Source organism: Alexandromys fortis, unplaced genomic scaffold, assembly GCF_014885135.2.
Source record: "Alexandromys fortis isolate MF-2015 unplaced genomic scaffold, M_Fortis_MF-2015_v1.1 scaffold_51, whole genome shotgun sequence".
Classification (NCBI taxonomy): Eukaryota; Metazoa; Chordata; class Mammalia; order Rodentia; family Cricetidae; genus Alexandromys; species Alexandromys fortis.
This window is the reverse complement of record NW_026067925.1, coordinates 902,797-927,881: the sequence shown is the minus strand read 5'-3', so window position 1 is coordinate 927,881 and position 25,085 is coordinate 902,797. Positions and strand designations below refer to the sequence as shown.

The 25,085-nt window shown below is 43.7% G+C and overlaps 1 protein-coding gene across 1 annotated transcript; it reads right to left on the bottom strand.

The window, feature by feature from the left end:
* Positions 1-626: 626 nt before the first annotated feature.
* Slamf6 (SLAM family member 6) lies at positions 627-24,727 on the bottom strand. Its single transcript, XM_050143099.1, has 8 exons — positions 24,366-24,727; positions 12,078-12,425; positions 7,319-7,582; positions 6,785-6,901; positions 6,425-6,457; positions 5,381-5,454; positions 3,051-3,122; positions 627-2,003 (listed from the first exon to the last, which is right to left on the bottom strand). The coding sequence occupies exons 1-8, from the start codon at positions 24,445-24,447 to the stop codon at positions 1,962-1,964; spliced, it is 1,032 nt and encodes a 343-aa protein (XP_049999056.1). The 5' UTR covers positions 24,448-24,727; the 3' UTR covers positions 627-1,961.
* Positions 24,728-25,085: the final 358 nt, after the last annotated feature.

The following is a 25,085-nucleotide window of genomic DNA, read 5'->3' as shown; positions in this document are numbered from 1 at the left end:
GCAAGAAGTGCCTTCAAGTAGTATGCTTTTTCTCTTCTCATTTATTTTACTTTACTTTTTGTCACAGAGTCTTGCTATGTAGCTTAGATGGTCATGGAATTTTCTATGTAGCCCAGGCTGGCCTTGAATTTAGGATTCTTCAGCCTTAGGTGCTGAAGTTATTCAAGAAGATTCTATGACTTCAGGAGAATGAAATTTAATAGTGATGATAACATCAGTGATCAATTTCTTTTTGAGACAAAGTTTCATGTAGCCCAGACCGACCTTGAACTTTCTGTATAGCTGAGGATGACATTGAATTCTCTTGACTCCACTATCCAAACACTAGGATTCTAGGAGAGCCCTACCACATGGCACTACTAGCGATTAGACTGGATATTTCTTGAGCTTTTTTAATGTGTTAGGCACATTATAAACTATGCTAAGAGTTTATAGTCATTCTTTGTATTCCTGGGAGATGGTCCTAGGCTAACCTTAGACTCCAGTCCCTCACATAAAACGAGATAGTATAGAACCTATGTCTACCTTAAGAGAATAATAAGAAAGCACATGTATATAGTTAGTACAGATGCAATTCTTTCTCAAATACTTCAGTTTGCAGTTCATAGAATACACAGAAGCAGACCCACAGTTGAAGAAACAACTGTATTGTCTTATTTAATTACCACACAAACCCATTACAAATGTATTCATTTACTAAAAATATTGTTTGAACACTTACAATGTACTAGGTATTAATTAACACAATGTAATAAAATAATTATTGTCTCTGATCCCACCAACTTATGTTCTAATGAGGGAAACAGATGCTAAAAATAAAAATAAATACTCAACGACATGTGATAAACAACATGGAAGGTTTAAAAGAATGAATGATAAGGAAACCTGCTTTAAGTAGAGAGCAAAGAGTTCTGGGAAGGTCTCTTCCAGAAGCTGATGCGTTTAAGCTGAAGTCTAAAGAACAGGGGGAGCCCAATAGGCAGAGGAAGAACCTTCAGGCAGATGTAAATGATGGTAATATGGAGAACGTTCTTCTATCCTAGAGGACTTGAAAGATCACAAAGGCCAAACAGAGAAGAACAGGGAGAAGGCAGCTGGCAGAGCGAGTCTGGGTAGGAGTCAGACCAACCTGGGTCATGGAGACTGGCTTTCACACTGAGTGCAATGAGCAGTGTGTAGTGTTACCAGCAGCAAGAGAAAGAGCTGGTCTATACTAGGGACACTGTGCTCGTTGTCTTTTGGACCATAGGTTGCAGGGAGACAAGAACAAAATTAGAAGGAATGCTTAGAAGTTATTGGATCATTCGGTCTCAGGTACGGGAGGATGGTCTACAAGTTGGAAAGAGATAGATGTGGTAATGTATTCTGGAGGTAGAGTGTGAGGACTTGGTGATAGAGAGGCTGTAATCAGGGATGGCTCAGATTCCTGGCTTGAGTAATAGGCCTGATCGATGCATTACTCCTCTCATGTTTTGGCTATGAGATTAAAGCACCAAGAACACAGGAAACATCCCAGGAGGCCTGTCTAGTAAAAATGATTCATATAGGACATGAGTGTGGGCCTATCCAGTGCCAGGCACTACATACTTAACCAAAACACCATATTCTCTCTCCAACCAATCACATCCTGCTTGCCTTTTAGAAGGAGAGAAATGATTACCTGTAGAATTATAATCTGTCAGTCAAAACTCTGATTGTTTAGTTGTCAAAGAGAAGGCAAGATGTGGGTATATTATCCAAGGCAGGACTTGCCCTGGAGTGGGTTGAAAAGCAGTTTTGGGGTTCCATACTGGAGATCTTGCTACTCGTCAAGCCTCTGACCTATGTATGCAGGATCAAGTCTGATGTGATATCCCTGGATATCCGGATTCCATTGCCAGCAGGAAACCATGCTTCTCTCTTCTCCTCCAGGGGATCAGTAGATGTACTCTGCCTGGATTCCTTTAAAGTCTTCCACCAACTTACTTGATGTCCTTAAGAGTATTCATCCTGGGAGAACTGGGCTTGTTTTTTGAGAAAAGAAAGAAGTAGATTAATAGGTAGGCACAGCCTACCTTCCATGACTGCAGAGAGAACACGAGAGCCCTGCTGGTCAAATGGTAGGGCTATTGATGGCATGAGGCAGGGTTACATTAAAGAACAAGTAGGTTAATTGTAATAGGTGATCCTAATACAAGACAACCAAAAATTTCAACACTTTATTTATTTATTGTGTGTTTTTGTATGTTTGTCTGTGTGTCTCTCTGTATGTATGTCTCTGTATGTGTGTGTGCGTGTATGTGTATGCTTCTCTCTCTCTCTCTGTCTCTCTCTCTGTCTCTCTCTCTGTCTCTCTCTTTCTCTCTCTCTCCCTCTCTCTCTCTCTCTCTCTCTCTCTCTCTCTCTCTCTCTCTCTCTCTCTCTCTGTGTGCGTGTGTGTGTGTGTGTGTGTGTGTGTGTGTGTTTGTTTCCACTTTAGAGAACAACTTGTGGGAGTTTGTTCTTTCCTACAATGTGGGTCCTGGGGATTGAACTCAGGTCATCAGGCTTGGTAAAAACTGCCTTTTACCCACTGAGTCATCTCACTAGCCCCAATATGACTTTTTATATTTTGGTAATGTTCCAAGACTTTTTTCTTTTTCTTGTGGTATTTGGATATCTGTAAAATGGACCTTTCATTTTACTTGCAAAACTGAAGGTTTGGGAGAGGAGTAAAAAATTACATAAATATAGGGGCTGGCAAGATGGCTCAGTGGATAAGAGAGGTTACTGAGCAAGCATGAGGGGTTGAGTTCAAATCCCCAGTCCCCATGTAAAAAGCAGTGCATACACTTGTAATGCCAGCACTTTAGGGACCAGAGGTAGGAAGATGGTTTGGTCTTTCTGGCCACAGGTTTAGCTTCAGGTTTAGTGAGACACTGTTTATTAGGAGTAAGATAGAGAATGGTAGGGAAGGGCACTGGATGGAGCTGTTCCCATTCCCACACACATGAGCACAAAGCACAAACATACATTACACACATATTCACTCATACAAAATCAAAGAAGATAAAGCAGTCATGGATTTTTACCTCTCTGGAATGATTAACTTTGGAGTAAATTGTCATGGAATCATTTTTTATAGATTTTGGGATTTCTCTTTCCTGTAAACAAGAAAACCAAAAGAGTCATATGCATTCAGCTCTCACAGAGACAGGTCTGTGCATACCCATATTTCGGGAGAAAGGTGGCGCAAGGAGAAAGAAGAGGTATGCCAAGAGGAGGTAGGGACTAAGCTCTACCAGTTCAAACCTGGGAGATTTTAGTAACATTTCTTGAGAAGTAGAAAAGCGGCTGGAGAAATGGCTCAGCCATTAAAGTCTAGGCTCACAACTCAAAATATAAGAGAAGCAGAAAAGCAAATTAAATAGAAGAGCAACATCCCAGCAATAACAAAGGCCCCAACCAGAGAGCAGCAGAAAGGTGACCTCCTGTGAAGGGATGGAAACATTCTTGTTTTGCATATGATTCTACGTTTACTCCTCCTCTGTCTGTAAGAACTCACATGCCAGACAGTTATTGCATCATATCTTTTGTCTCCGTCTTTATTAGCTATACCCGGAGCCACCCACACTGCTTGCTCCATTTAGCCCTGTAATTCTAATGGCCCAGTCACCTTGTTGTGATCATGGTAGGGAACCAGACGTATAGGAACTCCTAGTTTTAAGAATGACTCTCTAAAGATACACTAAGCAGTAGTAACAGCAGAAATCCCAGGCCCTAGATGACCCATTGATATATTTTGATACTTTAAATTAATGAAGGAATAGTTAGAGAATAATTAAGATCCCAGAAACTCCAAGGTATAATGCTTTTTTTTTTTTTTTTGTCTTGAAAAGAAGCTGACTATTGGGTTAGCCATTTGTGTTTGGGTTTGTTGGAGAGCTTGCTCCCAGCAGAAACTGGGAATGGCAATTGAGTAAGTGATGTGAATGTCCCCTATTGTCCTCCCTTTCAGGAGCCTATTTCCCAAAGTCTGTGATGATCTTAGTCAAGAGTGTTTGCTTGGGGAATCCAAGACTTCTAGCTGGGCTGTTGCTTCCATTGTTTCAAGAATGCCAAGCTCTTTTGACTTCTTTTTCAGAAAATATGACCAGTATATCTAGATATTTAGAAAAGTGTCCCCAGTCAGGTGGTGGCAGTACAGGCCTTTAATTCCAACACTCAGGAGGTAGAGACAGGTGAATCTCTGTGAGTTTGAGGCCAGTGTAGTTGAGAGAGTGAGTTCCAGGACAGATAGGGCTATACAGGGAAACCCTGTCTCGAAAAACAAAAAACAAAAAAAGAAAAAAAAGAAATGTCTTCACAACTGTCTTATTCTTATGCAGTGATATTTTGTTTGTGCTTTAACAAATAAAGCTTGCCTGAAGATTAGAGTGCAGAAGTAAGCCTTTAGAGACCAGGGAATGGTGGCACACACTTTAATCCCAGAACATGGGAGGCAGAGGCAGAGGGATCTTGTTAGTTCAAGGCTACTTTGGACTACCAAGATTGAATCCGTCTAAAAGAGAAACAGAGCTCACACAAACGTGATCCCAGCACTTGGGATGCCACGCTTTAATCCCAGCACTAGGGAGGAGGAGACAGGAGTGATATGGTTGGGTGGGAGAGGAATATAATGCGGGAGGAGAGACAGGAGCTCGATGCAGTCTGAAAAGCATGCAGTCAAGGAGCGGTGCAGTCTGAGGCGGTCAGTCTGAAGCAGTTGTCTGAGGACAGGATCTCCCCTTTAATCTGAGCATTGGTAAAGGTAAAAGAACTCTCTAGTTGTTGGCTGCTTTGCTTCTCTGATCTTTGGCATTAACCCCTATATCTGACTCTGAGTTTTTATGATTAATACAAAATAGACTTTATGCTTTATTCATAGGTAGTGGGGACAGAGGACTTTCTGGCACTTGACCAAGGTCATCCTATTATGTGGGGGTTCTCGTGCCTTAGTTTCCTTTATTGTGGAGGGGTTATGATGCTTACTCCTCTCTTCTCTTGAGAGACCACTTCAGGCTCTCCTAGCATCTCTGTACCAGGATGACAGCTCTTCCTAGGGTAAAATCTCTTCTGCTCTATTCAAGTGTTTGTTGAGTGTCATGCTACAGGCAGCAAGGGAAAGGGAGGAAATCTAATTTGTACTTCCAAGCAGGTTGTCCCTACCCAGAAGGGAAGCCCTACTGGAACATTAAGCAGTTTGAGAACACTGGGAAGCAAGTAGCAGTAATCATTCCCTTAGGGGTGATCATTGCCGACACTGGGATGGTCAGCCCTGTGGTTGCCTTCTCCAGTAACAAATGCTGATGATTATGGTGACAGGTTTATGAGTGACCATAATAATAATACAACGGTGGAGGACAGAGTGGAAAGGATTTACCTTTACTGGGTGAGTGACTTGTGCATACACAGTGTTCCCTGGAGAGCCTGGAGTATCTGTGTTCTCGGAGGAATCTATGGTTAATACAAAAAGATACGGATGTCAGCGGTAGGACTGCGGGGCTGCTTCCCAAGGACCTTGGGTCCTGCTGGCCCCCAGAGCACTTTTTATCCCCAAAGCAGTTTTTCTATCTTGCTCTTCCTTAGGGACTCCCTCCCCACCTCCAAACCTTTGGAGTTCTGGGCTAAACAAGAACTTTCATATGGTCTATTTCTACCTCATTTCTTGGGTGAGTTGATGGTGTTCTTATGACTTAGAGTCTCAGCAATTCCCCCATGCTGAACACATGAAGGACTGAATATCACCACCCACGGGATCCTTGGAGACACTGTTTTCACAGGCAGTGTGACAGACTTGACGGTTTTAGAGAGGAAGAATTGCAGGTTTAAGAGAACTTGGTAGACCTGTACAAAGTCACCCAGGAAACAGTGGGACAGGAACTGGAATGCAAGTGTTCTGACCCCTGACTTGGTGCCCTCACTTCAACAATGGTATCTTGAAACTATCACCCAGGGCACGAGACTCAGAAAACGAGCCTGCCTTCACATCTCTTTATCACACCGTAGTTTTCAATGGCGTCAGTTGACTGGGGTCTAAACCTTGGCTGAACATCAACAGAACAGTCACGGAGTCTGGTTCGGAGTGTTTCACACTCAGGCCCTATTTCTGTCCCATACCATCTGGGACAGTGGGTGGTCCATCGATGACCCCTTCACTGGGACTTATTTTCTTCATCAGAAAGGAAGTGAGTAATGTTGACCTTGCTGTAGAAAACTGTGATGTCCCTCACATGCTTGGGAGGAACTCTACAGGTGCCATGGCGATAAACCAGACTGTCAGACACCATAGGCTTCGGCGGACCAGGGATGGTCTGGTTTCTCTCCTCTCTCCCTGTTCAGCCCTCTGGCCAGCCCCTCCCTCTCCTCTTCCATTAATCTCTTTCTGTCTGCTTTAAGTTCTGTCATTAAGAGCATGGATGCTCACCTGGATGTTGTCTTCTACCCAGAGAAAGAGAACCTGAAAAATGAAATCAAGAAGCTGAAATGCAGGACTTCAGTGAAGGAAGGCTTTCTCTCTCCGTCCCCAACAGGCATCTTTCCAGAGGATGCAGGCAGCAGGACCCAAAAGAAGGGTGGGTGAGCAAGTGGATGCCAAGGCTGGGTCTTGTTTTTCTCGGTAGTACACCTCCCCTGAAATATTAACAGATCTCTGGCCACACCCCAGGAACTATCCCAATTCACTAAAATAGCAGAGGTCGTGTCCACCCTCCTTTGACCCTTGGCAACCAGACTCTAAACACTTGAAGTCTTAGAGGAGATAGAAGAAGGCAGATGGAACACTTACCTTTTCTTTTTCTTGTCTTCTTACATACACATATGACTATGCATATGGTGACTATAGGCACCACAGAACCAATAAGCCATTCTTTATACTGGTGTAGATTTTCATTAGTTAAAACACCTGAAAAGAAGAAGAAAAAAAAAGAAGTGGAACCTCTTAGGATACACAAACTGGGGGCTCCTTTGAGCTTGTTTTAGGACCTCTTGAGTCTCTTCTGGGATGCCTACAGAGGTTGGGTATGGGTCATTTATGCTCCTAGTTTGGGGCCCTGTAAGGCTTTCTGGGGACCCCTGTGGAGGCATGACAAGTGGGGGCTGGGCTGGGGAAGGGAGAAAGTCATCCTGGCTCCTAAGGCCTTGCTCTTGGAAGAGGACTTGGGAAGGGAAAGGGGACACTAATGAGAGGCATAGTTTTACGCCCAACAGGAGTTTGGCTCCTCCCACTGCCAGTGTCCAGGCATTCACATAGGCTGTAAAACCATGCTATAACACTACACAGCTGCCTGAAGCTTCCACAAAGACCCAAGGCAGGTGTTACCTGTGCAAAGACTCTGGGCAGAGACAGAGACAGACAGCTTGCTGACAGGGTTCAGAGCGTGGCAGATGTAACTCTGGTCACGGGAATTCTTTGGGTCCCAGGAGACAGTGATATTTGGGTCCCCTAAAGAGATGTTTCCTGAGGCCTGCCACCCAATTGAGGCAGTATGATTTGGGTTCTCCACAGTACAGGTCAGGTGGATCTCGCAGCTCCCGTTCTCAAACAGGCGAGTGTGGTTGATAACTTCTAGTTTACTCAGTCGGTCTGTGAAAAAAGACCTTAGTTAAGGACACATGACTTGGGCTAGAATGGTTAAGGGTGCTGACTGCCCTTACAGAGGATCCCGATTCAATCCTGGCACCCACATGGCAGCTCGCAACTGCCTGTAACTCTAGTTACACCCTCACTTGGACATACATGCAGGCAAAACACCAATGCACATGAAAAAGAAAAAGGACACGCGACCATTGTAGGATATTATTTTAACTAGGCAAGGATGTGCTACATTTGTTCCTGCTGCCTTTGTTAATGATATTAAGATGTGTTACATTTATTTGTGCTGCATTTGTTTGATTATGTAAAGATGGGCTGCACTTGTTTCACCTTGCCTGCCTAAGGCTTATGATTGGTCTAATAAAAAGCTGAACAGCCAGTAGCTAAGCAGGAGAGGGATAGGCAGGGCTGGCAAGGAGAGAGAATAAGTAAGAAGGCAAGTATAGATGAGAGAGAAAGAGAGAGAGAGAGAGAGAGAGAGAGAGAGAGAGAGAGAGAGAGAGAGAGGAGAAAACGTGGGAAAAAGAGAGAGACATGCCTAGGGCCAGAGACTAGGCAGCCACCAGCCAGTCAATGAGAAACAGTGAAAGTAAGACATACAGAAGAAAAGAAAGAACTGGTTGGTGGTGGTGCATGCCTTTAACCCCAGCACTTGGGTAGCAGGGGCAGGCAAATCTCTGTGATGTTGAGAACAGTCTGGTCTACAGAGCAAGTTCCAGGACAGCCAAAGCTACACACAGAGAAACCCTGTCTGGAGAGAGGAGGGTGGGAAGGGACGGAGAGAAATGTAAAAAGCCCAAAACATAGATGAAGAGAAACAGGTTAAGTTATAAGAGCTAGTGGGACAAGAATAAGATAAGGCTGACCATTCATAATTAATAAGTCTCCATGACATAATTTAGGAGCTGTTTGGTGCCCCCGCAAAAGTCTGCAACACATGACTTTGCTCATCAACCTGTGAAAAACATCCCCCACCTTCTTGCCTTTTCTTTTGGTGTGTGTATGTGTGTGCATATGGTAGTATGTGTGCATGTGTGTATGGGTACATGCTTACACGCATGTGGAGGTCAGAGGTTGTCTTTCTCTATCATCCTCTGCCTTATATTTTGGGACAGGATCTCTCATTGAACCTGGAGCTTACCAGTTGGTCAAGCATAGCTGGTCAACATGCTCCAGGGGTTTTCCTGTCTCTTTCTCCCTAGAGCTGGGACTACATATGTTCGCCACCATTCCCAGATGTCTATGTGGGTTCTGAGAACTGACGTTCAACCTTCTGAAGGGATGCTCTTTGAGCACAGAAGAACTTTGCTATCTGTTCTGGCTGGCTCTTCCTCCAGATATCTGCATGCCTACTCTCTTAACACCAATAGATATTGGCTCAGATGTCATGTCGTGTTTTCAGTGAGGCCCATTCTGATTGCTTCCTCTAAAATGATACCTTGGGCTTGGTGTACATTCAGTGATAGAGCATTTACCTAGCTTGCTCAAGGGTCTAGTTTTGGTCCCTAGCACCATGTCTCCTGCCCTGTTTCCTGGTACCCCCATGTCCCATGCTTTTTTTCCTTAGCACTCACAGCATACCATAAGCTTCATGAGGGCAATGACCTTTGTTTTGATTATGGATGTTTTCTAGTTGCATAGCAGACTGCCTTGCACATTATCCATGGCAATAAATATTGTTATTCAATGAATAAACTAAACATGTTTTCACATCCAATACTAAACTCTAGTCAGTTACTCCCGATTAACTGGGAACTATCTAAAAGATCAAGTTTTTACTTTATCTTAGCACATACAGAGTGCTTGGTCAGTGTTTGAGAAACAAAATCTGCACTTTATCTTTGGAAATTCCTTTGCACTGACGAGGAAAAGATTGGGGTACAGATCACATATCTTTAGGTATATGAGTCTTTGAAGGGAATGTGCCCTAAGCAGCCCTGAATATGGGTTATCAATAAATGTAAGGAGCCTGGCTGCTGGAGAAGTCATGGTATCCTCGGTAGTGTCAAAAGATTGGTGTCCCAGCACATGTGATAGAGCCTGGCAGGCAGCATCTATTTTCAGGCTTCCTGTTGTGTGCATCTCAGTTCTCTCCATAAATCTAGTAGTGTCCTGATGAGCATAAATCAACCAGGGTGGTCCTGACTCTGATGGCTGGAATGAGGACGGCCCCAAAAAGACACCCATGCCTTAATTCCAGACTTGTGCTATCTTGCTTGAAAAAAAGGTCTGTGTAACTTTTATATAAACTCGTTGAGGAGGTCATCCCCGACTTTCCAAAGGCAAGTATCTGTCTAAGAGATAAGCAAAGGGACATTGGAGACAGACAGAAGATGGGCATAAAGAGGTGGAGAAGGCCGAAGCCAGAATGCTGTAGCCATGGCCAAGGAATACCAAGGAATCTATAATGACCAGAAGCAGCAACACAAAGAACAGATGGCATCTGGCCATTCCTGAACCTTCACAAGAGTAGATTCTTGTTATTTAGGCCATGACCCTTGTGGAATTTTATTTGGGCTAGGGCTACTTCAGCAAACAAATCCATTGCCCTGAGGCTACCTGGCCCCTTGCAGAGGAATTCTCTGTTCAGAAAATTTCCAGACATCGTTTTTTCTCAGGCATGTTTGCTTGTTCCGTGTCATGTTCTTTCCAGTGACGGGACTTTGACTACTGCAACAAGGAGAACTCATCAAATAGTCAGGGGATATGGAGGTTAAAGTGTAAACAATTTATGGAGATAATTTATTTTAATGGAGAGAGAAATTATAGAATCTTGGTGGTCTTTAGAGTTGCCTAGTATGGAATCCATTCACATATTTATTTTAAAAAATGTAATAACATTTAATGTTTACTTACTTAGTTTTTTTTTTTTTTTGAGACAAGTTCTCTGTACATATCCCTGGCTGTCCTGGAACTCACTATATAGACTAATCTGGCCTCAAACTCACAAAGATCCACCTGCTCCTGCCCTTAGAATGCTGGGATTAAAGGTGTGCACCTCATGATGAACTAATATTTAGTTAAGTTAGCTATTTACCTCTCTCTCTCTCTCTCTCTCTCTCTCTCTCTCTCTCTCTCTCTCTCTCTCGTGTGTGTACATGAGTCCATGGTATGCATAAAGAGATCAGAGGACAACTTACAGGAGTCTGTTCTCTCCTTCCACCTGAGCCCTAGAAATCAGACTCAGGGCATTGGGCTTGGCAGCAAGCACCTTCACCTACTGAGCGAGCTCACTGCCTGTGGTGGTTCGAATGTAACTGCCCCCCCAAAGCTCATTGGGAGTGGCACTATTAGGAAGCGCGACTTTGTTGGAGTAGGTGTGACCTTGTTGGAGGAAGTGTGTCACTGTAGGAGTGAACTTTGAGGTCTCTTATGCTCAGGATATGCCCAGTCTTAGATAACTTGCCTGTGGGACAAGGTGTAAGAACTCTCAGCTCCCTCTCTAGCATGTCCACCTGCATGATGCCATGCTTCCAACCATGATGATAATGGGCTAAATTTTGGAACTGTAAGGGAGCCACCCTGATTAAATGTTTTCCTTTATAAGAGTTGCTGTGGTCATGGTGTCTCTTCACGGTAATAGAAAGAACACTGCCCCTAGGTAGCCAATCTTGTGCTTGGGTCTCCTGTAAAACACTGCTGCTAAGCCATCCATGGCATTTCTGGACATCTCTAGTAGCCTATTTTCATGGTTTAGATTAATAAAGTATCTCATTATTTCCATAATTTTATGTTGAAAGTACTTTTGTTCTTTAATATTAGGGAGGTAGGTTTATTTATTTGAGACAGTCTGGCTATGCAGTATAGGCTGACCTCAAACTCCTGATCCTCCTGCCTCAAATTCCCACATGTTGGGTTTAGAGATTAGATGTACATCACCACTCCAGTTAGAAAGGCAGGCTTTTTTTTTTTTTTTGATTAGTGATCAATATGAGCCATTTTGAGAAAATACCGTTAGAAATGAAAAATGAAATAACCTTGATAGAAAAAGTTTTCTATGAATTTTTCTATTAGTTTTTCTATTAATTGACTCACCTATGCAGAGCACCTCCTGAGTAGATAACTCTGCTGGGTCAGCTCAGCCTTCGTATAGCGAGAGACAGGTCAGTCATGAGGGAAGTGCCATCACTTACCTTCTGTGACTAGGCCCAGGCTTTGGGCATAGGATTCTGCACAGCTCACAGAGCCTTTGTAAGGAGCAAGGGCAATATTTTGCTTCCATGAACTCTACCTTTCTGGTTGAAAGGGAAATAAAGTGCCTGGTATAGGGAGCCACATGATATGAGCCCCTAGCCCAGCTCTGCTGCTATTTAGTGGTGCAGCGTTTTCTAACTGCCTTACTTCTGGATCTGTGCGGTGACGTCAAATGCCACCTTCTTTATCCCTAGGCTACATACGGTACACTCTTGTTGGCACACAGGGTTGACATACATGATTTGGATTTGTTTTCAGTTTGTATGTAATAAAATGCCATATTTGGACTCACCGAAGACCCTCAGAACATACTTGAACAAGTACTGTCTGGAGTTTGTGCTTATATGTGCGGTATACGATCCTTCGTCCGCCATTGTGAGGTTGCTGATCTGTAAGGAAGAGGACTGGGCAATATTCAGTCGCTTTCCCCTCTCCGGATCCATTCTCGTGATTTGTGGACTTGCAGACTTGTTTAACTGGACGATAAGGAGTGCAGTGTCATGTGACTCTCTTCCTCGGTGCTGCCAGATGATGACACTGGAATTCTTTCCTGTAGGAAGCTCCAGAAGAAGAGTTGCAGACTCCCCTCGGACACCATTCACCACCTTCGGGCTTGTGCTGCTTTGTGGAACTTCATTCCCTGTCAACACAGAAGGAGAAGGCTAGAAAACTGCTCCTGACAGCCCCTTCCATTTCTGCATCCTTTCTTTTCATTCTGCCAGTCTGTTTAAGCTCTTGGGAGGAAAGCCAGAGGTGTGATGGGGATAAAAAGCGTTACAAGTGTTGTGGTGGACACTCCTAATAGCTCCACCTCCAGCAAAATATCAGGCGGTCTTGGTCAATAGGCAACTGGTCTAGTTAGATGATTCTGACCCATGGTCTACTTCCACCCTGGCTGGTCAATCTTTAGTGACTTTAAGCCTTTTTTTTTTTTTTTTTAAAGATTTATTTATTTATTATGTACACAGTATTCAGCCTCCATGCCTGCAGGCCAGAAGAGAGCACCAGATCTCATTACAGATGGTTGTGAGCCGCCATGTGGTTGCTGGGAATTGAACGTAGGACCTCCGGAAGAGCAGTCAGTGCTTTTAACCTCTGAGCCATATCTCCAGCCCTTTAAGCCTTTAAAATATTTTGGCACCAGTCTGTGAGAGGGATAAGAAACTTTATTAACCCCTTGACACAAACTCCAACAATTGCAAGTCTTTGCTAATGGCAGTATTGGCACGGCCAGTCATTTACGATTTACCTAAAGTATGTCTATGTAGCGTGCCTTTGCAATCCAGAAAGCCAATAATAGGGATTTACTGCATGTGCTATTCTTTGCCTGCATCATCATTTGATGTGGATAACTATCTTTGAGGCAGATAAAAAAGATGTCTGTTTATGGGTAAAGAGACTGAGATAGAGAGAGGTTAACTAATGTTCCTTGGTTGTACATCTAAAAAATAGCAGAGCCAGGAGAGGGAATTGGGCCCATGGAACTGGAGTTACAGACAGTTGTGAGCTGCCTTGTTGGTACTGAGAAGCAAACCAGAGTTCTCTAAGAGAGCAGCCCAGGCTCCTAACTGCTGAGTCATCACTCCACCCCATGGTTACAGCTCTTAGAAAGGATGGATGCTTCTTTAGAGTCAATGCCAAATTCCTAGCACCATTGCTTTGTTTTCTAGATCTCTGCTTGCTGGTCTAACGGTGACTATTCTCTTACTCCAACCCTGAGCACTTGGCACTCTGCACACTGTTTGACAAACGATATGTGGAAGTGTGTGGTATCAGTCAACAAATCAACATGATTGGCGTGTCAATTTTCTTGGCGGGGGTGGGGGTGTCTGACTTTCCAGGGAAGAGTTGCATATGTGTGTATTTTTGGGGTGGCCCAGAGGATCCCGACCCTTGCTCAGCTCTTTCATGACCTTGCACTTCTGCTTTCTTTTCTGAGCGGTCACAGGATTTCCAGGCACATCCGTGCTGCCATTGCACATCCCCTTCAGCCTCTTGACACACGGCTATTTGTCATCTCGACCTCTCTTTGCTCTCAGAACCACACGAGTAAAAAAATAACACGCAAAGTCCTGGGTCCAAAAGGCTCCCTCAAGCAGGATTCTGCTTGTTTAAAATTAAAACCAAGCAAGACAAATCTGCACTGTCAGGAATCACAGGACTCACCAGGAACTCCTCCTTCCCCTGCCTGGCAGAGTCCTTTAAGTTCCCTTGATTTTATAGATCAAATTTTTTCTTTGTGGTTGTGGTTTTGAGGCAGGTCTGATATGTAGCCCAGGCTAGCCTCAAGTGGGCAACCCTCTGCCTTAGACTCCCGAGGTCTAGGATTACAGGCATGTGTTACTATGCCTGAATTATTCGTTTATTCAAAAAGAATAAATATATTCTACTATTTACTTAGTTTTGTGCTAATTTAGTGGATAAAAATTTGGAAATCATGGCATCCAGACCATATTATTAATTCTCTTTCGAATGTTTGCTTCTGGTCTGGATCTGGGCAATACATATGTTGTATGGATGAACAAGATAGTCCTGATTTGCTGGTTCACTGACAGAGAAGACTGGCAGGTGAATGAGTAGCGATGATGTGGATGGTAGGCACTGACTTGGGACTAGGTGCCTCTGCTTTGTCTGAATACCACTGTTACACCATCTATGTTGAGTACTCGCTTTCTTTGTTTTAATTATGGTATTATTTGCTCCTTTTCTTGCTAAACGAGAGCAGGTGTTATGCTTGTTTCCTATGTATTCTTATCGCTTAGCACCATTTCCAGTCAATAATGAGATAGATGATGGAGGTATATATGTGCTCTACAGAAGCACAGATAGTGAATGATGGGCCAGGGACAGCTAGGAAGGAACAAGGCACAAAATATGATGTTGTAGGGAAGGTTTTGAATGACAGCAGGGGCTTTCCCATTGCTCAGTGATGTGCAAATTCCCTAGGCCATTCTGCTGCCTTTGCAGTGCGGTCGCCTCTGTCTGAAATGCCCTCCCCTTATTTCTACATGGGAAGTTGTGACTTGTCTTTGAAAGGCTGCCTCTTCGCCTCTCCTTCTATTGGTGGAACTTTTCAGCGGTACAGGGGGAGGAGAAGGGAGCTGCGTTGGAGACAGATAGGTGCATGGACAGAAGGACCAGTAAGAGTAGTTCCCTGCAGGTCTAAGACAAAATAATGTCAAAACTAGATCCAACCTCCTTGCAGTGCATGAAGATGAAGATGGGAAGGCACTGAACATGTTCAAAAGACCACGATGGGATTTGTCCCAGAGGAAACACAGAAATTTTTTTTCCTGGGTTGGACACAGATGCTTTTAATCACTCTGGACCAATACCTTTGGTGTGGATACTGACATTCTGGGACTCCAAGTGCTCTGCTGGCTGTAAATATGGAAGAGTAGAGCCAGGATAGAAGTTGGAAAGATGCTTCATGATGGCTCTGGCTGTGGCAGGCTACTTGGCACGTTGGGGGCCGGTAGAATGCATAGAAAGCAACCCTTTGGTACTCTATAAACCACTGGAGGACCACTTGGACTATGGAGAGGGTGCAGATATTCTTTGGTGATAGCAAACCAGGAAACATGGTCTCATACTTTTCATGTTCTGACCAATGGATGACATGTTTCTGGGAACATGAATAGTGTCTGACTTAACTTTTTTTCTCCAGAAGTTGCTTTAGAGTATTCAATGAAAGCTATGCATACTGAAATTAGAATGTAGAAAGTCTTAATGGGTGACTAGACCAGTGGGAACTGACTTTGTAAGGTAAATGTAGCATACTTTGGAGAAGTAGAAAAGTATATGGAAAACAGTGTTTCGGGAAGCATAAGTCATTGTAGGCCTAAGATGACTCTGAAAAAGAACGGAAAGTCACAAGAGACTTTGGTGTTTCTAACCTAGAACACTTAGGTCTGTTCATCGCCAAAGGAGATATGGGGGGCTGTTTTACTTCCCAGGAAATGAATTCAGAGTGAAAGGAAGTGGGGACTGATTTATTGAGCAAGGTGACAGAGAAAGGAAGAGAAACATAGGGTGGACCTTTTAGGTAGAGGTGGGATGAGGGAAAGGATAGAAAGAGCCATTGGTAAATTTAGAGAAAAGGGAACAAGACATGGAGAAAGGCTTTAAAGATACGGTGGAAAGGAATGTTGAAAACACAGCTGTTTCTGAGGAGGAAGCCAAAGTGGGGCTCAGAAGCACAAGTGTGGTATCTGTTTTGAATGGATCTCTTCCGCCATCAAGGTAAGCAAGAATGAGGCTAAGACCTTAAGAGATTTATAGGAGAAGGAAGACATTTAGACACTTCATGTAGCTTAATCTCAAAAGACGAATTGATTTGGATAGGTCCTGAAGGAAAATATTCTTGGATCATTCTTCAAGATAGACTATATATGAAAGCACAAAACAAGTATCGAAAAATTCTAAATGTCTCAAATAATAGAAAAACTCTTATTTGACTACTATGGAATAAAACCAGAAATCAAGAGCAGAAAGATAAAGAAAAGATGCACAATAATGTGGAAGTTAGACTCCATAGTGTAAACCAGTCGATGGACTAAAGAGAAAATAGGTAAGAAAAAGAAACAAAAAGCATATCAATTAAAAAACAAAAAGCAAAATTATTCCTGCTCATAGATGCTATGGCCATGTAAGCAGAAATTCCTGATGAATCCACAAAAGGAACCAGAGCTAATAAGTAAATTCAGCAAAATTGCAGGTCACAAGATCACACATACAGAAACGAGTTTGGCTGGGTATGGTGGCTCATGCCTTTAATCTCAGCACTTGGGGTGGGGTAGGGCAAAGGCAAGTAATCGCTGTGAGTTCAAGGCCAGCCTAGTCTTCATAGTGGGTTCCAGGATACCCAGGGCTGTGAAGAGAGAAGTTGTCTCAACCAGCAAACAAAAACAAAGCCCAACAAAAACTAGTGTTTGCATTTGTCTACACTAGCAATGAAGAGCAATCTAGAAAGGATATGAAGAAAACAAATTCCACCTACAATAGTACCCAGAAGAACAACATAGCTAGGGGTCCGTAGATTGGTATTAACCTTGGCCAGAGATGCTGCTTCTGTCATGGGCAAGAGTTAATGCAGTGACTCATAGTCAAAGGGTGGGAATAGATGACTAGTTAGTGCTCATCCCTAAAAAGGACACCATTTCAACACCACAAGGCTCAGGAAACATCAGGGAAGATGATGTGGAAAGAATATAAGAGGCAGAGAATGCGGAGGGGTGCTAAGAAATGCTGTTTTCTAGACATGACATCACAGTGCCACTCCTGAACTCACAGCAAGCTACGGTGACTTGCACAAGATCAAGCCAACAAAATCGGTCAACATCCTAGCAGGCAGCACTAACTGGACTCAGCGGGTTACAGAAGCATCAACAATACCCCACAAAACATCTCAGTTCCAGGCACAGATGCCCCATATGAGTTTTTGGTCAGGGAGGTCCTAGCGGAGCCTCAAAGATGCTGGCATTTGCAATTGCTCTTGGCTGCCTGTCATAACAACATGGTAGGACCCTGTTGCTGAAGATTCCGCTCATTTTGGATACAGGATATAGTGAAATCAACCTCTAGCTTACCAGGATACTCTCTTGCTGCTGGCCAACTTATATAGTTTCAAAAGGTGCTACGCAAGCTAGTAAGGGAGAAAGATATCAATGTTCTCTCTCAGTGCTGGACCTCGCATGCTACAGCACTGACATGTGGGCAAGGTATGCCTTTTGGTTCAATAGTAGCATGAAAGGTTCTGGGGGGAAACCAACTATTTTCTGATCAGACATAAGGCCTGTTGCACAGGAGAGATTTTGTACCTGGTATATTAGCAGGGTGAGAGGACTTTAATGGGGGAATTCATAGGCACTGGACAAGGAAGAGGGAACCTACTATTGTCTGCAGAATTTTGATAAATGTTCATTCAGTCAAACTGAGTTCTAAACATTTGTGTGTATACCCACAAATTTGTGATGCTCTCAACTTTGGTCAGGGTAGCTGCTTCTTCTTCTTCTTCTTCTTCTTCTTCTTCTTCTTCTTCTTCTTCTTCTTCTTCTTCTTCTTCTTCTTCTTCTTCTTCTTCTTCTTATTCTTTTGAGACTGATAGTTAATTCATAGACTCATGACTAGCCAAAGGACTGGGTATAAATAACTCTGGGTGTTCAATTGTGAATGGGTAATTTATACTAACTTCTTCTCACCATCCAAGGCTCAGGGACCTCAAAGAAGAGGAAGAGAAAAGAAGGCAGAGCCGTGAAATACCATCTAGATGTGAAAGGGACGTTGTTTATAATGACTCACAGCAGCTGTGGTTACCTGCAGAAGAGAAGCCAGTCAAAATTTCACACATATCAGAGGGGCTGATGGCAGATGATGGCTGCTGAGGGAGAGAGAGTCACTCTCTTTTGGGAATGTGGTTGATAATAGGTTGTTCATGCCCCAGTGGTTAGCCACACGCTCATATGCATATGGGCAGCACTAATTGGACTCAGAGGCTCATTAATGGCAGCCTACATAAAAGAAGAAGAAGGATAACATGAAGCCGAGAGACAGGCAGAGTGGGGCGGGATTGCCAAAGCGGAGTGGGAGAGAGGAAGCGGTGAATGGATGTGATCAGTGCACACTGGATAGATGTATGGAACTTTCAAAGAAAATAAAAGTTTCTATAGAACAATGAGTCTATTAATCAAATGTCAAAGCAGCTTTCATAACGGAAGAAAATCTTTACCAGCTCTCTATCCTAGTGGAGGATTAATATCTACAATATGCAAAGAACTGAAACAGCTAAACACCCCAAACCATACAACCTAATCAAAAACAGGCTGTGGAAATGGGCAGAGAATTTTCAAAAGGAGAAATGTAGAATACTAATAAATATTTTAAAAAGTGTTCAGTATCCTTTCCCACAAGGGCAATGAAAATCAAAACTCATCTGAGATTCCATTTCAGGTCGGTCAGCATGGCCAACATGACAAACACAAATGACTGCAAATGAAGATGTGGGTGACAAGAAACCTCGTCCACTATTAGTAATGTACAGTGGAGTGGAGGTTCCTCAAAAACACTAAACATAGAACTCGCGTATGGTCCAGAAATAGCAAAGGTTTCCACAACTATGCTCACTGATGCTCTGTTCACAGCTAGGAAACAGATTCATCCTCGATGACCACTAACAGATGGGCGAATAATTAAAATGTCATACATATACGCTACAGAGTTTTTATTCATTTATAAAAAATGAAATTATGCCAGGCGATGGTGGTGAACGCCTTTAATCCCAGCACTTGGGAGGCAGAGGCAGGCAGATCTCTGTGAGTTCGAGACCAGCCTGGTGTACAAGAGCTAGTTCCAGGACAGGCTCCAAAACCACAGAGAAACCCTGTCTCAAAAAACCAAAAAAAAAAAAAAAAAAAAAAGAAATTATGAAAATGTAGGGGAAATGGGTGGAGCTAAAATCTTCTTGCATGAAATAATCAAGACCTAGGAAGACAAATGCCACATGTTCTTTCTCCTATGGCAGATCCTAGCATCGAGTTTTTATTATTTTAGTTCTAAAGCTAAAAAAAGGTTGATACTAAGTAACTGTTCAAGTCCCTTTAACAAACCAACATTTTCAGTTATAAAACAATACAACTCAGGCAGTTAAGTATTTCTGAATGTGAAAAAGAATTAGTTGCTATCTTTGTGGAAAAGAAGAAGAAGGAGAAGGCGAAGGAGAAGAAGAAAAGAAAGAAAGAAAAAGAAAAGATGCTGGGACAAATACAAAAGAATGGAGCTAAATTCCTGTCTCTCACACCAACTTAAACTATAACTGGGTGTGGCGGCACATGCTGTCAGCCTCAACATTTGGAGACAGAGGCAGGAAGATCTCTGTAAGTTTTAGTCCTACATAGTCTACATAGTCTACATAGCGAGTTCCAGGTCAGCCAAGACTACTAGTGAATCCCTGTCTCAACAAAGCAAAACTCAAACTATGTCAAGTGTCAAGTATTTGTAAGAGTTAAATGTATAAAACTTGTAGAAGAAAACAGAAAAGGTAGGTAGGCTGGGGATACAGCCAGTGGCAGCATACTTGCTTAGCGCACACAGAGCTCTAGATGTGAACTACAAACAACCATAGGGGCCAATGTTAATGATCTTGAATTTGACAATGAATTCTTAGATATGATACCAAAAACACACTGAAAAAAAATAGGTAAATTCTATTATATCAAAACTAAAAAAAAGTGTATCAAAGGATGTTAGGACACCATATCTTAGCAGATCCTCACATTCTGTTACATGAAACACAGTAGGTCAGCCATTGTATGCCTTCATTTAGCTGCTCAATGGGTGCAGAAAGCTAGGGTTGGCTAGGTGATTGAGACAAGAAGAAATGGGAAAATGGGAGGTGAAGAACAGCTTTCTCTCTCTCCCTCTCTCTGTTGGTTTGATCCAAAGGTCTTGAAGCGCAAACTCTACCTCTGAGCTACATCCCCAGTCTGGAATTTTCTTTTTGAGCGATGGGCATTTTGATCGCAGAACATGTGCTATGTGAATTTCATCTGGAAAATAAAAAACCAGCTGGGCAATGGTGGCGCAAGCCTTTAATCCAGCACTCAGGAGGCAGAGGCAGGTGGATTTCTGTGAGTTTGAGGACAGCCTGGCCTACAGAATGAGGTCCAGGACAGGCACCAAGGCTACACAGAGAAACCCTCTCTTGAAAAACCAACCAGTCAACTAAACAAACAAACAAAAACAAACAAACAAAAAAACCCTAAAACTCAACAACCAAAACACCCCCCCAAAAAAACCAAACAAAAGCCAAAGGCCTTAGCGTGAGTGAAGGAAACAATCCGAGCTCCATCTGGAGCGAGGGACCCAGAGTGGAGAGGTGTGAGGCCAGGAAGGGGAGAGATCACAGGGCGTGGGGGAGGGGAGAGAGAAACACGACAGAACACGGAGCCTGAGCAATGGAAAATCATGTGTATTTGAGCATAATAACAAGATATGAAACAGCACTCTGCCTTTGATGAGGTAAAATAACCATTTGAACAGCAGATGGTTCTTAAAGAGAAGATAACGGCACTCGGGGGAGGGACGTCGTTAGACAACAACAATCTGCTAGCCGTAGAACCATACACACTTTTGTCTCAAAAAGTTCAGAACCAGGGCTGCCGGTGTAGTTCAAGTGGCAGGATGATAGCATGCCTGAGGCCCAGGATGGATCCTTAGTTGCAAAATAAGTGGAAGGAGGAGAGAAGGAAGGGAAGAGGGTGGGAGGGAGGGAGACTTGAGAGCCAGCCCACATGTTTTCCCTTTCCCTGTCCATCCGGTCACTGCTCTTCCCTGGGCCCCACAGCACCTGTATCTGCATCCTTCAAATTCACCCCAAGAATTAGCTCCTATTTTCCTCTGGCACCCGTCAGAACCGCGCTTCTCAAGGCGCGGTCCATGGGCAGGCAACCCTGATAGCACCTGGGAGTTTGTTAGATACGCAGATGTTTACAGCTTCCTCTCAGAGTCTCCATTCGAGTAAAATTCTCAGTGATATATACAGGAAAGTTTGGCAAATTCCTACGTGGAAAGAATAAGGAGAGAAGAAGCTGAGATCCACCACGGTGCTTGATTTCCTCCATAACCGCTACTTTGCTTTCAGGGTTTTTCCACTTTGGTTTGCTGTAGAGCCCAGGTTGCCTCAGTATCCTGCCCTGGGATTAAAAGCAGGCACCATCACACCTGGAAGTCAGACTAGGTCCAAAAAATGTTTTTGATAGGATCTATTAATTATATGTGGTTAACAGGTTTCATTGTATTCTCGTACATGTATATATTTTGATCATATTTACCCACAATACCCTGTCTGACCCCTTTCTACTCCTGTTAATCTTTTCAAGTAATCTGTCTTCTATTTTGTTCTTTTTTCTTTTTCCCTCTGATGAGCCAATGAGTTTCTTAGGGTTGCTTATAGGAGTAAGGGGTTATGTATGGAGGCCAGGACACCTTATGAGAGGTCACACCACTGAGGAAAATGTCTCTCCCTACCCAACCAACCATTAACTACTTAAAAGTCCTGAGGGAGGAGTGGGCCTGATTGGCCTCCTCCATCTCCTTGACAGGATGTTGCTAGGCCTAATTTTGTGCATGTCTTGTGCTGGTAGTCACAGCTGCTGTTCATTGAAGAGTACAATGGTCAGGTCACATGGTAGGTTAGTTTTGCACCCAAGGAAATGAGTTAAAGGGAATGAAGGGGGCTGGGGTGAGGCATAAATTGGCTAAGTGCTTGCTATGCAAGCAGGACCATCCGAGTTCAGATCTTCAGGGCCCAAGTCCAAAGTCAAGGGAAGGTAATGCAAAGCCAGTGCTGTTAACTCAGCCCTGGGAGGCAGGAGGAGCCCTGGGGCTTACTGATCAGTCAGCCTAGCCAAAAGAGCAAGCTTGGGGTTCATTGAGAGCCCCATCTCAGAAGACAAGGGTAGAGAGAGAAGCAGTCATTGAAGACTCTCAGTGCAGTCCTCCTCTCACCCTACACGTTTGTAAAGGGCAGGAGTAAGTAAACACTCGGAGGTGCACACAAAAGAAGGAAGATTAGATTTCCCACGTGGTTTGTCTTTGCGCTAAGCTTCTCAAATGGAATCAGGATGTGTCTCACCTAACTGAAAGCTGTAGCGAGTGAGCTATTCTCTCCATCTTCTCTGGGAGCATCTTTGTCCTACATACTTGCCACAGGGGCCTTGTCTTTCCTCCCTTGCTCACTCTAAACTCTTCCCTGCTCCGTTTCCCTCTCCCTCCCGTGTTTCTTTGATCCACTCTTTATTTAACTTCACGTATCATTTTCACTTATTCCAGAAAGTTCTTCCTCACCGAGTCCAGAGCAGCTCCCTTGTTTTTGGTGCCCTGCCTAGCCTCCACTTTCCACCTCGGGCCGCAACCACAGTTCCGCTCCACTGAGAGGTTTCTGAGCACCTGCCTCTATCTCCTGCGGATTCAGTCAACCATCACTTACACCCTCCCCCACAGCTGTGTGGCAGCGGCTGTTACTTGGGCTTTGCACCTTGTTTCCTCACCCACAGATGGGGACTGAGCCTCACATCTCACAGGCTTCTTATAAGAAGAATCCACGAGATGCGGGGGGGGGGGGGGGATTTTAATAAGAGGACTCTCAGAAATTTCCTGTCTTATAGTGATAAATGTGAGGTTAAACACTCAAGTTGCTGGCCTGTCCCAGGTCAGGCAGTGGTAACACAGACACGAGGAAAATATTTCTTGTCTTTTTCTGCATCTTGTTTGTATTTCCCAAGGTTCTGTCCTCCTTCCTCTGTTCTCCTTAGCTTGACTTAGTCTCTATTCTCAGCCTTAGTCTTGTGCCTCAGCTTCTAGCTACTTTCAGAAATTGCCTCTTGTTGATAGCACCGATATCATAAAGATCCAAAGAGGAGCTGACCTCTGTTCCTATTTTTGACCGTCTTGTCTGCTGTATGACTTCCTTCCTCTTTTTCTTTCTCTCTTTCTCGCTCATTTCTTCAGAATTATTTGTTGTTAGCCAGTGCACATTTTACTTGTTTAGAGCTTATCTTCCCTGCCAAGATGTTAATTCCTCAAGAAGAGAAAGTTTTGCTGACGCTGACTTAGGTCCTGATGTAGCTCCCGAAACTACTACAGTCCATTTCGTAGGCATTTTAGAATGGTTAGCCAACGACTTAATGAACCTTCCTTTCTTCCTATTTCTGTTGTCAATCAATCTAGTTAGTTCTACGTCTGCAGTCTGTCTTGATTTTTCTTGAGTTACTGATAGGTTTAGGCAACTGATTTTTTTTTTTTTGTTTGTTTGCTTTTCAGCCTCTTGCTGGCTAATGAAATTTTGACAAGTTATTTAAATGATCATAATCTCAATTTCTCGTGTTAACATGAAGCTATTAATAGAATAAATCCACATATATGCCATACGACTTCTAAACATAATGCATGTTTAATATGTAGCCCATTTCTGGAGCAAAATAAATGCTAGCTTTTTTTTTTTTTTCTTCAGTGAACTCCCTCAGAGTTAGGTCTGAGTTAGCAACCTTTGATCACCTTTCCTAGGGCACTTCAGCCCAGATGGACACCCTGTGACTTCTCAAACCTGATGTGAGCCTTTCTGCTCTCGTAACACACAGCAGGGAGAAGAAGCAGGCTCAATCAGTCCGGTCCCAACTGCAGTGCTGGGTTTTCAGTATTTGAATGAAGAGTGACGTTCAGAAAGAATAATAAATCCCCCTGAAGATACATAGCATCACAGAGGCTAAAATGTAGAAGAATCCCCACCCCCAAACTTATTTTTGTACCACAACATGCCGGTCACAAACAGTCCTGACTTACAAAGCCTCATTTTCCATGCCCCAGGAAACACTTTCCTTCCAGTCAGCCCCATCTGAAATGTTTGCCCTAACTCAGCACCCCGGGAACAGTCCGAGGGCAGCAGTTTGCTATAAATCACCTCAAACTTCCTCGGTCTCTGAACAGAGAACCAGGCAGTCAGCCCGATCTAGATGACTTAGACTGAGCAAGCTGTCCCTAAGAAGGGACTCAATCAGCGACAATATCAGTGTCCACAGACATTTACCTGAGCCGAGGCAGAAGACAAGTGGGAACAGCCAGATGATCTGACGGGCGGAGTCAGGCACCAGAGCCCTTGAGACAGCCATTCTTTCACGGGCTTGTCTCTGAGACTTCCCTTTCCTCTAGTGATGCGAGCTCTTCCTCTGCGTTAGCAAGCCTTTGGTTATTGATCTTTACCGTCACACATTGCTCATAGAAATAGCTTGTATAAGTTAAGACTCCTAGTATTGTGGGATAAGGAACCTGGACTGGCCATCTCCTGTAACCAGACAAGACTTCCAGTGAAGGGATGGTAACATCAATCCAGCCACAAACCTTTGACCTACAATTTCCTGTCTACAGGCTGTGATGAAGTAAAGGTGGTGCAGATGGTGGGAGTGGCCACCAATGACTGGACCAGCTTCAGACCCACGCTACTCAGAGGGAGCCCATGCCTGACCTTGCCCGGAGAGCCAGGAACCAGAGGTTGGATGGCCCACCCCCTAAAAACAATTAGGCTGAACTCAAGGAATCCTGTGGAAGATGGGGCGGGGAGGGGGAGAATGCAGTCGTCAGAGGGATCAAGAACACCCCAAGAAAATCTAGAGTCAACTAACCGGGGCTCATAGCATCTCACAGAGACTGAAGTGACAATCAGGGAGCCGGCATGGTACTGACCTAGACCCATGTTGTGGTTCTATAACATATGACAAATATGTTATGGTTGTGTAGCTTTGTGTTTTTG

What these genes read in the sequence shown, in the direction of transcription:
- Slamf6 (XM_050143099.1), bottom strand. Translation starts at nt 24,447, where the DNA reads ATGGCTGTCTCAAGGGCTCTGGTGCCTGACTCCGCCCGTCAGATCATC. An exon ending in GTATGTTCTGAGGGTCTTCG is followed by an intron (nt 7,583 to 12,077) that starts GTGAGTCCAAAT and finishes CTTTTTTCACAG; the next exon opens with ACCGACTGAGTAAACTAGAA. An exon ending in AAGTCACTCACCCAGTAAAG is followed by an intron (nt 3,123 to 5,380) that starts GTAAATCCTTTC and finishes TCTTGTTTACAG; the next exon opens with GAAAGAGAAATCCCAAAATC.